General features: G+C 52.2%; 1 protein-coding gene across 1 annotated transcript in view; it reads right to left on the bottom strand.

The window, feature by feature from the left end:
- The window catches only part of LMOD1 (leiomodin 1), a 38,913-nt gene extending 28,680 nt beyond the window's left edge, over window positions 1-10,233 (bottom strand). Inside the window, exon 1 of the mRNA XM_008685189.2 lies at window positions 9,803-10,233. Coding sequence (XP_008683411.2) covers window positions 9,803-10,063 — 261 coding nt within the window. The 5' untranslated portion in view covers window positions 10,064-10,233. The remainder of the gene's footprint in view (window positions 1-9,802) is intronic.
- Between the last annotated feature and the right edge of the window lie 5,676 nt (window positions 10,234-15,909).

Below are 15,909 nucleotides of genomic sequence, written 5' to 3' on the forward strand. Positions count from 1 at the left end.
ACAGGCAAGGCTAACCTACGGGGTTGGAGTCAGGGTAGGGATTCCTGTGGCAGGGAGGAGGGGGGAGAGCTGCAGAGGAAGCAGAGGGGGGGTGGGGGTCCCACAGTGCTGGCAATGTTCTCCTTATTCCCTTTGTGAGAATTCATGACACCCTACACTTGTGTTTTGGACACTTTTCTGCATGTGTTTTATATTTCAGTAAAAACAAAGTGTTAGAAAAAATCCATTACTGTCAAGTACAAAATGAGACATAGAAAAGGCATTAAAGACTACAACGGAAAGTACAGCTTATAAACGTTCAGTGCTTGTCTGGGGCCACGCAGCTAGGAGACGGTCAAGCCGGGAGTGAGCCCCAGGCCCCCTCCCTCCCCGGCTTGCCTTGCAAACCCAGGGCTTTCAGCTGTGTGCTGGGAAGGGACCTGTGTGCTCCCTCCTTCTCCTTGGGCACGGGTGGCCTTGGGGACAGAAGATGGATGCCCTGGAGGTGAAAATCTACTGGATTTTCAAGCAGCTCTGGAGCTGGCTGCTGTCTGTTGACTGGTCATGAGCCAGGTTTCAGATCAGGAAGTGTTTTCATGTTTTCTCTACCCCACCCAGGGAGCACTGAGCATTTTTCTTGCGACCTGACGTTTAACCTCTGACGACTGTCACAGCCTGTCAGTTCTTCCCCGCTGTAGTCCAGCCTGTGTCCGGCCGCCAGGGGGGGTCCTCCCAGAGCAGCACTTTGCATGTGTCAACACAGAACAGACCAACCTCATCTCCCCCGAGCACATCTGTCAACCGGCCTGCATCCTTGCTGGTCTCCACTGCCTTCCCTCCCAGTAGAAGAGGGGACCACGTGCTGCCAAGGCCAACCCCTCCACTGCAGTGCAGTCCATCCGTTTCCCCACCTTTTCCAGGGCCATAGAGGGTTTCCTCTCTACTGAACCAACCCCTTAGTATATAAACACACTATCATAGTTCATCTTTTAAAAAAGTCCCCCTTTGATTCCACATTTACTTCCAGCGGCCGCCCTACTACTTTGTTTCCCATTAGAACAAAACTGGGGGGACAAAACGAAGACACTTGTCTGTATTCCCTATCTTCTGTCCTCACTGACCATTCTCTCTTGAGTCCACTCTTCACTGCAGTGACCCCAAGCTTGTCAAGGTCTCAGTGGCTTCCATCTTTCCAGTTACTACAGTCGATTCTCTGTTCTCATCTTATTAGACCTCTCAGTAAGAACGGACACAGCGGAGACTCTCTCCTCCTATCAGCGCCCTGTCCCCTCGCTTTTGTGAAGCTTCTCTGAGCTTCTGCCCACCTCTCTCAGTCTCCTTCATTGGCCACTTCTCCCCTTCCGACGCCTAAATGTTGGGGTGATGGAGGCCATGGTCCTTGGCCCTCTGCTCTTCATCCACACCTCCTTCCTACGTGATCTCTTCCAGGCTCATGGTTTGAAGCATCATCCTCATGCTAATAGCTCCCAGATGGAATCTCCGGCCCCACCGCCCCACTGAGCTCCTGACTTGTACGTGCCCAGTCAACCCAACACTTGCTCTTCGAGGTCTATCAAGCACCGTGCACTTAACTTGTTCAGATCAGAGTTCTCGATCTCCTCAAAACCACTCCTCTTCTGTTGTTTCCGATCAGTAAATAGCATCAAATCTAGCCAATAGCTCAGGCGGGCCTGGGCCCCCCACTCCTCTCTTTTTCCCGGTGAGTCAGCCAGTCCTGTCTGTGCCACCTTTGAGCTCTTTCCTCAGTCTGACCCCTTCTCCTCCAGTCATCCTTGGCCTCCTGCCTGAGCTACGGCACACCCTTCTAGGGGGCTCCCTTCTCCCCCAGGCTTGCCCTCCCACCGCCTATTCATCTGAAAGCTACCAGAGTGATGGATGCTTTTAAAAACCTAGATCACATTCTCCCCTGTTCAGACGCCTCCAGTGACGTCTCACCTCACTTGGAAAAAACTCCCTCTGCTGCGCCTATCAGGTCCCGCATTATGTGAATCCTGCTGACATCTGGGCCTGATCTCCTCCAAGCCGCGCACCCCACCCCTTGCTCACCCTGCTCCGGGTACACCGGCCTGGCTTTTCCTCGGACATACTAAACCTGCTCCCCTAGCCAGGCCCTTCTGTTTGCTGTTCCCTCTGCTTGGAAAGCTTTCTCCAGACCTTCCCATGGGCTGGCTTCTTCAGTCCATTCCAGGCTCTGCACCTACGTCCCCTCTCTGGCGGTGTCTTCCCTGACCACCTTATAGGAAATCGTCATAGACCCTCTCCTGAAAGCGCATTCTTCTCCTTTATGTGTGCGTGACATATACATGTTATATGCAATGTGCGTATGTTTGATGTGATCTATACATTTAAGTACATGTATTCTCTGTCTCACCCATTAGAATAGAAGAGCCATGAGAGCAGGGACCTGGGCTCTCTTATTCACTACTCTGTGCCAGCATTCAGAAGCACCTAATATAATAGAAACTTTTCTTTTTAAAGATTTTATTTATTTATTTATTTGACAGAGAGAGAGCAAGAGAGGGAACACAAGCAGGGGGAGTGGGAGAGGGAGAAGTAGGTTTCACGCTGAGCAGGGAGCCCGATGCCAGGCTCGATCCCAGGACCCCAAGATCATGACCTGAGCCAAAGGCAGATGCTTAACAACTGAGCCACCCAGGCACCCTAATAATAGAAACTTCCTAAATAGTTGGAGAATTAATGATTTAATGGGGGTCCTCCTCCCTCCTTGTAGATACAAAACATAATTCCTAAATCCTGCCTAGGAAAAGGATGCTGAGAAGGGGAACGGGTGGAAGGAAGAGCAGTGAAGGAAGGGGAGGAAACTCAAGTTTAGGGTTTAGCCCTCACTAGCAGGTTTCCAAGCCAGCACTCTGCTACCTGCTTTACAGATGCTATTTTGCTTAAACCTCACAACTCTCTTATGACGAGGTGTTATTTCCATTTTAAAGATGGGGAAACTCAGGCCACCAGCAGAGCAGGATCCGAATCCAGGTCTAGCTGGGCTCTGAAGACACTATGCTCAGTACTAACTTCATACATTCTGCACCCAGGGCTTCACTGGAAGTTCTGCCCCCGGGATGTTTCACCTGTTCCCGCCCCCCCCACCCCCACCCCCATAGTCGGGGGCCCTGATGGCCTGATCTGGAAGTCAGGGCTGAGGATGTGACCGCCTGAAGAGCCTGAGGGTCCTCCATGAGGGAAGGCAGGTGAGGAGTGGAGGTGTGTGGGAGCAGGAGGCCTAACTGAACTAAGCAGCACCCCGCCAACCCCGCTAGTCGCTTTGACAGTGGACCCAGAGACAGGTGGAGCCAAATTCCTCCAAAGAAGCCTAGGCTTCTCTGAGCTCCTGAAAGCTGCAGAGAAAAATTCACTAGTCCAGAACCCTCCCCCCAGTCGCCCTTTACCCGCCTCTGCCATCTTTCCAACCCAGCCACCCAGTGCAGGCCCTTGAGCCTGGGGCATAAAATAAATTAGGCTCAAAGAAATTGAGGGAAAGGGGTCAGGCAGGAAGTCAGTAAATAAGCCTGCCTTTTTCCTTAAGCTAGCTCCTGGCCTCTCTTCCTCCTTGCTCTCCCTCCCTTTCCAGCATTCCCTCACTCCTGCTGACAGATTGTCTTTTAATCTCATGAAACATTAACAAAACAAATGTTGATTGGGCACACACAAGTACAAAGTCTGAGGAATTAGGGGAAGAGAAGTCGATCGTGAAGGGCCACTTTCAGTACCTTAGCCAACGTCATCCTCACGATAACCCTTCAAGACTGATGTCACCTTCCCACCTGGCAGTAAAGCACTGGGACCTCCAGCGCTGTATGTTAATGACATAGCATTAATAAGGCCTCTGAGTCCAGAAGGTACTCAGGAAAGTTGAGGTTCTTCCTCGGGTAACGTGCTCACCGGCTCGGACGGGGGCAGAAACAGAATCACACCCGGTCCTGTTTGCTTCCAAACCCCCACAGGCTTTCTGTTCCCCACACCGCCCCGGGGCGAAGGGAGCCCTTTAGGGGAACTGAGAATCTGAATCCAAACCCCCGCTTTCTTTGCGGGTCATGGCGAAAGAGATCTAACAAACAAGAAAGCACAGCCTGATCTGGAGAGGACTGTGTATTACGGTCCAGGATTCTTGTTTATCCAACTTGGCAGACGTACGGATATCAGCTTCTCTTCCCCCGCCCCCCAGTCACTGTGCTTTGTGGCTGTAACGGCCGTGCGTGCGCGCGCGTGCGTGTGTACAGACTTTATGCATGTAGACTGTAGATGTCCAAGGCCAGCGCCCTTGACCCCTCTGTCTTCTGTAGCTCTCCCAGCGCACTCCATCCAGGCTTTGCACGCTGTGGGCCAGCTCTGGTATGCTGACACCGTCTGACACGGGTCAGAGTCTCTTGCATAGAAAGAGAGGTTGAGGGAGGGTAGCCAGGTTAGAGGAGACACTCTGGGTGTCTGCTCAGATATACCTCTTCCTGCCTCGGCGTGGGGACCCCAAAGCCCCCAGCCTGCCAGATGTCCTTGGTCGGTGGGGCTCATACCCCTCCCCTGACTATCTGCATCTCCCGCTTGCTGTGGGGCCATTGCATGTTTACGTCTCCTCCTTGTTCCTGTCTGGCCTGCCTCCCTCTTGCCAAGCGTCCCATCCACCCAAGCTCTTCTCCCTGCGGCCCTGCTGAGAGAAGGTGAGCACCGGGGGCAGTGCCGAGGGGGTGGGGAGCAGGCCCTGGGGCTTCACCGCTTAAAATCCATCGAATCAGTTAGTCTATACACACAGAAGAAGACATATAAAGTACGAGTAAGAGCAACAATGAAAACAAGTACCTATGAATCCCACCCCCTAATTTAAGGAATCGGTTAACTATTTTTTCAGACTCTGGACAGAGGCCCCTTTTCGACTCCAGGGAGAGATTTTTTGAACTTGTCTAACCCTCACTGGCTGTCTGCGGTCGCCTTCCCAGGTCCACAGGCCCCCATCACCTCTTCTGCCCTCTCCACCCCAGCCTCCAGGGCTATTTTGGGTGTGTACCAGTCGGGGTTAATCTCCTTAATCGTTGAGCCGTGCTGCCCAGGGCACTCCTGATAGGGCCCAGCTCTCTGCAAAGGGCAATCTGAGGGTTGTGCTGCCGGCCTCGGGCCTTCCCAGCATCCCCATCCCTGTAGAGAAGCCATGGACACTGGGCCACAGACTGGGCCTGGTAGGGGAGGGGAACCGCTAGGCTGTGTAAGCCAGAGACCCGAGGGGTGGGTCAGGAGGCTGGGTGACTGGCTGGTGGGGTGCTTCTGGTTAGCTTCTCAAGGGAGAACCTAAAAGAGCTTCCTCCACCCCCCAGGTCAGCTGCCCCCACTCCTGGCTGAGTGGAGGTGCTAATCCCCAGCCCCTGGTAACGCCAGGGAGAAGGACAGGGGAGCCAGGCTGGAGATTTTCTTTCCCACTTGGGAAGGAAAGAGACACATGAGTTGACCTGCTGGGATCAGGTTCCTGCAACCTGAGCCAAGCACAAGGGTTTCACTGAACTGCTGGCCACACACCTGCCCGGGCCTTTGTCTTCCACCTGGGCAGAAGTGGTGTCCCAGAAGGACTAGGGTTGAACATACAGGCTGAGAGGTCTGCCCCTTTAAAGGGAGGGAGGGAAGCCAGGGGTCAGCTCTACCAAGCCCCACCTCCCCCTCCTAATATTCATTCAACAAACAGAGGCTGAGGGCCACCTCCATGTCGGGCCCTATGTTAGTGCTTGTCCACCAGAATCACAGAAGCTGGTGAGGAAGAGAGATAAGAAAACAGGATGGGGCTGGTCCAGAGTGGCACTGGAATGTCTACACTTCCCGGCAGTCAGGGAAGACTACCTGGAGGAAGTGGTGCCTGAGACTGGGAAGGAGGCATGGGGGTGGGTTGGGGAGAGGAGTATTCACGAAGCAGGGGGTAAACCAATCCAGGACAGCCCTGGAGTATTCTGTCCACTGAGGGAGACACCGCCCGAGGCTCCTTGCCAAGTCTACACCCACCCAGCTCAATAGCCAGAGTAAGAATCTTGGGGCTCCTCCTCCCCCGGAGAAGTCAGAACTTAAGACCCAAACTGGGCCTGCCTTCCACTCTTAGTTTCTGTCTAAAAAAACAAACCACCATTTTGTTATGGAAAATGTCAAGCATACGAAAGTAGAGAGAACTGTGTAACGGGCACGCATGTTGACCCATCACCCAGCTGCCACAATTACCAACTGGTGGACTATATTAGTTCATCTATCCCCCTACCCTTGCCCACATTATTTTAAAGTAAATGCCCTAATCCTACAAGTTTTCCCCATAAATATTTCAGGATTTGCGTCTAAAAGGCAAGGATCCTGTAAAAAGTATGTCCATTATACCATTAGCCCACTTAAATGGAATTAACAAAAATTCCTAATGCCATCCCATATCTAGGCAGGTTACTTCCCTCATCCACACTTGGTTCTAACAGTTTGAATCCCGAGGCCACACTTGGTTTTACTGTTGGTGTTCCCAGTCCCGGGGGCAGGGACGAGCGTTCAGCCAGAGGAGATGAAGTGACGGCCCGCCGCTCCGAGGACATAGGCATAGGAGCTCTGAGCCCGGTCACGCCTCTGTGGTGGTTCAGTATGTGTGCCTTGTGATCCTAATTAGACAATAAATTCTTCAGGACAGGGGCTGGCATGACTGCCCTTTTTTGTACCCTGGTGAGGCAGAGAGGAGGAAGCATAGTCCTTCAAGCCCGGCTGGGTACTTGTTGCTGAGTGAACTTAGGGCAGTTACTCAACTTCTCTGAGCCTCAATTTTCTGCTCTGTGTCATGGGGATAAAAATACCTATCTCCCCAGAAGTGTGAGGCTTCGGTAAAGGAAGAGGTGACTAGGCTTCGCCTATAGACAGATGTTCCTCAGTAAATGGTCGTCCCGCGGCACTTCCTAGAGTCAAGTTACTCTGTTTGACTAACTTCCAGTCAGTTCCTTACAGGGAGCAAAGGCCACTTGCAGTGAGAGCTACGGCCAGCCCAGCAGCCTGGAGCCCCACCGGGAGCTGCTCCGTGTCTGTGTCAAAGGCCCCCCAGCCCGAGCATCCAGGTTTTGCTAGTTTATTGTTCCCTTTGGCCCCCCGTTGAGCAGACAGGCCTAGTTTGCCCTCAGACGGAAGGGAGGGGGCTGGGCAGGGGTAGACATCAATGAATTAATAATTTCATAGCTGCCGTTTATTGCGCATTTATTATTTGCCAAGCCCGGCGCTAAGCGCATTGTCCTCTCCGTTTTTACAACAACCCTACGGGCTGGATACCGTGTGGCTGAGGGAAGGGACACAGTGCAGGTAACGTGTAAGTTACCTAGTTACACTATTAGCAAGAGACGCTGGTACTCCAACCAGGCTTTTCTGGCCCTCAAATCCAAGTTCTTAATCCCACACTTACTAGCTTGGTACTGGTGCTTAAGAAGTCACTTCGTAGGGTTCATTGCCATTCATCCAGACTTACAGAGATGGTTCTGCTCGTGGCTTGGGATGCAAACGCCACCCAGCCACTCTGCCGGCATATGCCCTTGGACTGGATGAGGAAGAGTGGGAACGGCCTATCCCTACAAGGGAAAAATGGCGCTGAAGCCATCTTCTCATACCAAGGATGTACACACACACACACACACACACACACACACACACACACGTGCACACACACCCCACCCTCCATTCCCTGACTCGGACTCTGTCTGCAGAAACAAGTGTGTACCTGGCAGGGGTGAGGGAGGTGGGGCCGGGGAGGTGAGGCTGGCCATGGTTTCAGTGGGCTGAGGAAAAAGCCTTTTGAAAATGCAGTTTTCAGGAGCCCGACAGTCCCTCACACTCTCCACAGCTGAAGCATTTTGCTTTGGGATTAAGAATGTTCTGCATTTGGGGGCACCTGGGTGGCTCAGTGGTTAAGCGTCTGCCTTCGGCTCAGGGCGTGATCCCGGTGTTCTGGGATCGAGCCCCACATCAGGCTCCTCTGCTGGAAGCCTGCTTCTTCCTCTCACACTCCCCCTGCTTGTGTTCCCTCTCTCACTGGCTGTCTCTATCTATGTCAAATAAATAAATAAAATCTTAAAAAAAAAAAAAGAACTATGACACTGAAAACCAACATATTAAAAAAAAAAAAAGAATGTTCTGCATTTGACTTTAGCCTCGGGAGTATCTTTCTGCATACCAGAAGCCACTGGGCACAGAGTCTGGGGACTAGGAGTGAGGGAAGAGGAGGGCCGGGCCCCAGAGTGAAAGTCGGGGGTCCAAGTGGGGGATTTACAGAGATGCCAAAGCCTTGGGTGTGCTGCATGGCTTTCGTGACATGTCCTGATAGCTGTCTTGAAGTACCAGGCCCTCACAGGGAGTCCCCTATATCCTCTCATCTTTTCCGTAAACGTTCTAGTATTTGTTCGTCATTATCCGAGTGGCGTCAGAGGCGATCCCCTTGCCCACAGGGTAATGAATTCCTGAGCCTTCTGACTCCCCTCACTCCCAGCGTCTTGGTGACGCCTTAAACATGGGCCCAGGGTGGTAGGGACAGAGACAGAGGTCCAGTTCCCCTCCCTCACTTTCCCTCACCCCTCCTCCCCCATCCCTTCACTGAAGGAGCCAGGGCTGTGTCCGCAAACGTGCTCTGTGACTAGTGTCCGGGACAATCTCCTACCCAGCCAGACACGTCACAGGAGTTCTGGGGGATACTATTGCCTTTCTCATTTCCTTTGGGAGGATGAACACATCACGGGAAGCTCTGGGTCTTGGTTTCCATAGAATTAAAACAAAGGACAAGAACTGAGACTGAACTTTCTCATGCAAGAATCCAGAAGGACAAGAGACGTGGCCCGTAAGAACCGGCTCACAGAGAGAGGACAGCTTGCCCACTAACCCCTCTGTACAGCGGACAAGGAACTCCGACAGTCACACTCAGGTGGAGGCTAGTCTAGTTCGCCCCAAGAAAACTCACATATGAATACATGGTCCTCCGTGCCAAGCCAAGAAAACAAAAGGCAGGTTTTGCTTAAAGCCCATCCTAGACGTCAGCAGATGTTTCCAGAACGGCCCTGCTTGCCCTTGCCCCTCCTCTGTCTCCCCCTCAAGGCAGAACCCCGCTGGGAAATATCTTTATGCCCCAGCAAAGGGGACTTGCTGACTTATAAAAGGACTTATGACCAAAATGAGGGGATGCTCCCTCAAGATGTTCGTCTAGGAAGTGCAAACCCCAGCTTCCCTGGGAGGGAAACCGAAGCCATCAGGTGAAGATGCATTTCGCACCTCACAGACCCCTGACCCTTGACTCCCATTGCTTTGGGACGCCCATCTGCTGCTAAGCCTCCTCAGATGGTCTATGTGCCATGAGTTGCCCACAGGGCCAGAGGGCTTCAAAATGAGCAGTTCTGCAAGGAGGCCTGACTTTCTTTTCTGGGGTGGCTGCCAAGAGACTGCAAGCATCATTCTATCCTCTGCCCCCTCCCCCACAATGGATGAAATGAATGTGCAGGGGGAAAAAAAAGTGCTGGGGGCCAAGGATGGAGTCAACTTGACAATGAACGCTTCAAGGACATTCTCCAGCTCCCATTCCACCAGCAGCCCTGTCTGCTACTGCGGGATGTTGAGTTCTCCCAACAGAGCCAACTTGTGCTTTGGAACAAAAATTATGGGAAAGAGGTTCACACTGCCCGCTCAGAGGATGGTAATCGGTTCTGAATTGTTACATCTTTTGCCAGCAAGACCTTTTCCTCCGAGGACAGAAGCATCCTGGTCACGAGTTCGGGTCTCCCTCCCCTCCCTGCCCTCCCCCCTTCCCTCTAGCGTATTGCACACTCACATCCATGGACATCTCCCTCTGAATAAGTTTCTTGGTCTCCTTTTCACAGAAGTTGAGCATGGCTTCCCGGTTGTACGTGCCCAGCGGCGGCTTCTCCGTCTGGTTTCTCTGCCGCAGGCCCACGGGAACGCTCCCGTCCGGGTCCACCACGTCCAGCTCCTTCTCCAGCTCTTCCATCTCCTCGGGAGACAGGGTGGACAGCAGGCTGTCGATGTCGGGGTCTTCACTCACCTGCCGGCGGTACTTGGCTACCTTGGACATCTTGGCAAAGTGGGCTATGGCTCTTGGGGGGCCGGGGGTCTACGGGAGTCCTGGGGGGCCGTGAGGGGCAGGCACAGGCTGGTCTGGACGGAGCAGAGTGGGCTTGGGCGCAGACCCCCAGCTGATAGAGGACGCGGCTCCTCCGCCCTGCCCCGCAGTGCCACAGGTGCCCGAGCGCTAACTGTTAGCCTGCTCCCAGCCCAGGGCTGGTGGACCCGGGCTGCTCTAACCCGCGGCCAATGAGGCTTGACGACTGCCGGGCCCTGAACCGAGAACCAATCCCCACGCAGGGGGCGGGCCTGCCTCGCTGTCAGAGCTGTTTGAAACTTGAGGACATTCCAGGGAATCTTGGAGCTCTGTGTGACCAAATTTAGTACAGAGCATTTAGCCTTTTAAAGACAAGGGGGCCACGCAATGAGAAAAAGATACAAAAATGCAGAGGCTGGCAGAAGCTGCTCAGAGCCACAGGAGAGCCAGAAAAGCGGGGACCGGGCCGTGGGGGGTCAGAAACAGGCCGGCCCCAGGCGCGCCCTGCTCAGGCTCATATCTGACTTCTGCATCCCGGCTGGATGTTGCCGTGGTCGGTGCGGGGTCCACTGCCTCCTTTCTACTGTATTTGGTAATGTGCTGGGGGACTCCCGGTTGTTTACAGCCGCGGGAAAGATACGCGAACTACCCGCCCACCCATTCTCTCTGCGCAGGAGAACCTGAGCACCCAGTATCAGAGGCTCAGCCACTTTTGGGGGGGTGGGGGTGGGATAAATCTTCACTGTGTACCCAAACTGAAAACTGGTAGGCTGTTTAGGGTGAAAGTATGACCCGCACAAGTCAGGGAACTCTTAAAGGACTGTCCATTTCCAGGAAGCACCAAGGCTCTTGGGAAGAGGGTTCAAACCTCCCTGGTTCTCATCTGCTTCTTCCCCTGCTGGGGCATCGGTACATAGACCTCCTTGGGGAGGGCCGAGCAGGAGCCGGCAGGCTGCCACCCACATATAAATCCAGGGCACGATTGAGTGTGTCTTCAGGGAAATATAATTCTGGGCTGTTGGGAGGGATACTATTGCAGCGGGCCTGGCATGTTTCATAAAATGGCTTTCCACTGCTCATCCATCAAGCTGCCTGCACAAGTCACAGAGACACTCAATCTCCTGCACCCCCCCCTCCTGCCACAAAATCCCTTCTAGAAGCCCTGGTGTAACCCATCAGGGTAGATGCTTCGATCTTTCCTGGCGTCTTTCCATCCTAAGCCAGAGAGAGACAGTCACCTGATCAGCATTTCCTGAGTCCAGGGATCGTCTGGGACAAAAACTTGGCCCTGCCTTTAATGCCCACTAGTCCAGCTTCAGGTTAAGGCTGAGGAGGCGATGGCACTGACGGACGGGACTGGAGCGCAGAGGTGAGGCAGGTAGCCTGAGAGGCAGGGTGGAAGATGGGCTTGGAGAACCCTGGAGGTTGTCATTTTTAAAAGGCAGTCATCATTCTATCGGTGAGCTGGGAAGCGTGTATCTACTGAGTGCTTACTATGTGTCAGGCGTGGTCCTAAGGGCAAGGCATGTAACTAAGGATAGAAAATCGGGGTGTCTGGCTGGCACGGTCGGCAGAGCATGTGATTCTTGATCTCAGGGTCATGAGTTCAAGCTCTATGTTGGGTGTGGGAACTACAAAAGAAAAGAAAAGAAAAGAAAAGAAAAGAAAAGAAAAAAAAAGAAAAGAAAAGAAAAAAGGAAAAGAAAAGTCAATGGGACCCCTACCTTCTTGCAGCTTACTTTCCATCAGTGAAGATAAATAATTTCAAATAAGTCATTAAAAAATTAAAAGCCTACAAAATGCCTCAAAAAAGAAGTCCAGGGGCCGTAAGGAAGCACAACAGGGGAGGCTGGAGAGCAAGATGGTTTCCTAGTTCAGCCTGGGCCCTCCAGGCCAAAAGCCCTGAGGTATTGCTACTCACCGGTCTCGTGGCTGAGACGTGGCTTCATCATCTGTGAATAAGGACAGCAGTGGTACCAACCTTGTAAGGTTGTAGTGAACATCAGGTTCAAACATACACATGAGACAGTGAGTGGCTAGACTCTATTTTGTAGGAAGCAGTCAGGGTGGGCAGCCCAGAGAGTATAGCAAAGGGCTTGAGCTAGCCTGAGATGGGCTTTAGCTTGATCTGCTGGATGGAAAGGACACTGCCTACCCCTGCCAACAAGCCGCTAGCCCAACCCCACCCCTACTCCAGTCCCTCCTTGGGTCACTCAGTCTTCACTCTCACTCTTGCCCAGCAGGAGCTTTCTGGAAGAGGCATCATATCCTGGGATCCCTGGCTCTGGAACCATCTTGGCCAACCTCTAGTCCCCAGTCCACTAAGAGCAGCTCTCTTTCCAGCCTCCAAGGATTTTTCTTTCTTAGGCTTTTTGCCAGTGGTGTTCACTCCTCCCAAAGAGCAGTCAGGGCCTGAATGCAAATTACCGCCTTCAACCCCAGGGCAGCCTTTGTACCATCTGGTCTCAGTGGCCTTCTCTCTGGGGCCAGTGGTCTCTGCTCAGGGAACACACTCAGAAAATAAATCCAGAGCTTCCCAACTTCAAGGCAGGACTCATCGCCTCCTAACCAATGTTTCTGCAGACAAACCCCTGCATCTTCTCTGCCTCGGGTTCCGCAATTCCAAACAGCTGGCTCTTCTGATATGACTCAGTCCGAAGCTGTTTGCCCCCTCGGTCCCCAGGGACTGTGGGCTCACAGACTCTGAAAGTCTTCCCTTGAAAGGCATCACAGTGGAGTCCGGAAGATTCGGGAACACAGAGCCCATGAGCACAGTCTCCTCCAGCTCCTGCAGTGAGGGACCAGTGTCCCCCGACTCTGTAGGGGGCAATAATCACCCCAGCTCAGAAGCCACTTCCATCAGAAACAAATACATCTTGAGTGTCAGGGGATTCTGGCATAGCCTACCCCGCACGGTGTTAGGATGAACGGAGAGAAAGGAAGAAAGAGAGACCCCCAGTCTTGTAGCCATATACGTGGTGGTGGTCGTGATGAGCATAGGGAACCAGAGCCAAGTTAACTGATGCTTCGGGTGGCTCTTCCTTGGGCTGGATGGCCAGGAAAGGCACATTTTCAGGAATCTGGGGTGGCAGTGTGGGATAGCCGATAAGACCACAGGCTCTGGAGTCAAATGACGTGGGCTCAAATCTGAGATGTGCGACCTTGAGTAAGTTATTTGTCCTCTCTGAGCCTTCTGGGCCCCAAGTGGAACGTGAGGACATTAAAAGTCCCCACTTGAAGGGAAAACAAGTGCCTCCAGCACAGGGTAATGGGGTTGTTAAATAGATTAGAGAAGATAATGCATGCTGAGCGCGTCACAGCATCAGACACATTGTCAGCACTCAACGTATGGTTAGTCCTTACAGAATCACACTGGTTCTCTTCTGGGGGGGGGGGACGTTGGGAGTTTCTCTAGAGCAGCAGACTTCGTCTCTGGAAGCAAGCCACTGGGCTGGCCCAGCACTCCTGAGATGAGTGGATATGAGTAGAAGGGAGCTCTGAGACCATGCTCGCCAGACTAATGTTCCCCCTGGAAGGAGAGCAAGGGGGAGGGCAAGAGGGTAGACGTAAGAGCTTGCCTCCCTCCCCCCTCACCCTGACTAAAACCTCTCTGCCCATCAAAGAGGCGCCAGGCACAGACTGCATCCCTAGACCCAAGAGTCGGCTGTGGTGCTGGCCTCACTTGTCCATGCCAACTTGAGTGTCTCAGCACTGGGGAGTTTGGAACCGCATACATGGCCTGTGACCTTTGGGTAGACAAAACTCTTTAGGACTCCCACAGCTTCTGGCTCAATGGAGCTCAACCTACGTAGGTCCAGGAACTTCAAGGGTACTGAGCGGTTGGGAGGGGCAGATTCTGAAAATGGCCAACCCCCTTCCTCCATAGGTTGGGTCTGTGTAGAAAGAAGCATTCCTGGTTCTTTTACTCATTTGTGGTTTATTCTTTTGCACACTCCCCACAAAAGTTATTTCAGGCTTCCTCCTTACCCTATGACCTCACTGTATTCTTCTAGAATGAACTCCTTCAGCTATATTAATACAGGAGATAAAACTCTAGTATGTCTTCATTACCCTGGAAGGGAAACAAATCTGGCCCAATGAGGGAAGGGAGCCATCTCTGCCTTTACTATCCTGTAATTAAAACTGCTCCAGAGGAAATCCCTGTCTCTAGCTCTCTAAGGCTTGGAGAAACATTCTTAAAACAGAACCTGAAGGACGTTAGTTCTAAATGTGTAGACAGATGAAAGATCCCTGGAGAACTGCTCCTGACACAGCTTACTCCCCCAGCCTTGCTTCTCTGTCATTCTCTACATCTTCTGCCCTAAAACTTTATCACTTGATATAGCTTTGTTCTCACTGCTTTAGTCTTTCTATTCTCCTGTGAGACCAGCAACCCACCCAGTTCCTGCCCATACCTTTGCTGTTGTCATTCCCTCTACCTCTAATGCCTGACTTTCTCCTCCCCAGCGATCAGAATCTGACCATTCTTCAGACCGTGGCTTAAATGCCAGTTGATCACACACATTTTGTGAGCACACTCAGACCCCCAGGGCTCCCTCTCTCCTCTCAGTGCCTCGAGCACTAACCATGTTCTATGTCACACATTTTGGCATTTTATGTTGACCCAACTATTCCTCAAGAGTGCATTCTTTCTCCCCAAGTACATTCTGAGGACCCAGAGGGTAGCAACCATACCAATATTTTGTGTACTCTCTCCACCCTAATCCTAAAACTAGGACAATCCTGAGCACAGAGTGAGGGTCTTATAATTGACTTGGGTTATAATCCCTCTAGTTTCTCTCTTGGTTCAGCATTACCTGTGCACCCTTGATATCTATCAGATGGTCATCTCTCGCCAACCTTAGGCTTTATCAGTGGCCCCTCCCCCAAGAATGGTCTGACTGTACAAGAGTGAAAGATGAATAAAAGCTAACTGTGGGGGATGGCAGGGGTGGATAATCACTTCAGAGTGGGGAAGAAGGCACCAGTGCCCTGCCAGACTTGGCTACTTCATGGAGCTCATCCATCCAGGTGGTTCCTTGAGGCACGAGGGATGATCTCCCTTTCTTCGCCTCGTTCCTTACCTTGATCTCACCTTCTTTTCCCCTTGTAGGAAGGAAAATCTCACAGCAAAACAGGCCCCAAAGTCACAGTTCTTTTAGTTCACACATTGAGCTATTTTCCCCAAAGCAATACCCAGAGGACCTAGATCACAGGGGGTTCCAGCAACAGTCTCCAACGGGGCCCAGAACACTAACTTTCACCAATATACCCTGCTGTGTTGAATCACCAGTTCAAACTCCCCTCGCCTTTATTGTGACTTTTCTCCCAAGGACCCCCACTCCTTTCTTCCATCATTCCTCCATGTCTTTGACCATTCTTTCGGTGAGGGCCACGACCGTTCCTTAAACATCTTTCAGACTCACTAGGAGGAGATTAGAGTATCTAGTTCTTTTCTTCCAAGTTCTTTTCTTCATCATCAGATGAAAATGGATATTTTTGAGGGAGGGGTGACATCTTCCCCCTCTGGCCAACAAAGGCTAAGTCCAAGGCCCTACCCAGCCCAAAATGTCCTGGTACACCCTGTTATCTGTTGCAGTTAAAAGAAAGCAAAGAGTGAGAAGTCTAAGAATGCTCGCTGGCCATCTGAGCAGTGCCTCCCAGAACAGAAATGGACTTTCAGATAGGGACTGTTAGAATGGCGTGAGCTGGAAACCACAGCCTAGAGTCTGGCCCTCAGCTTTGTAAACTCACAAACTCAGTATTATCACCATCCCTGGTGATTGATTCAAAAGAATCCAGGTCACAAGAGGCAGATG

The sequence above is a fragment of the Ursus maritimus genome, unplaced genomic scaffold (genome assembly GCF_017311325.1).
Source record: "Ursus maritimus isolate PB19 unplaced genomic scaffold, ASM1731132v1 scaffold_2, whole genome shotgun sequence".
Lineage (NCBI taxonomy): Eukaryota > Metazoa > Chordata > Mammalia > Carnivora > Ursidae > Ursus > Ursus maritimus.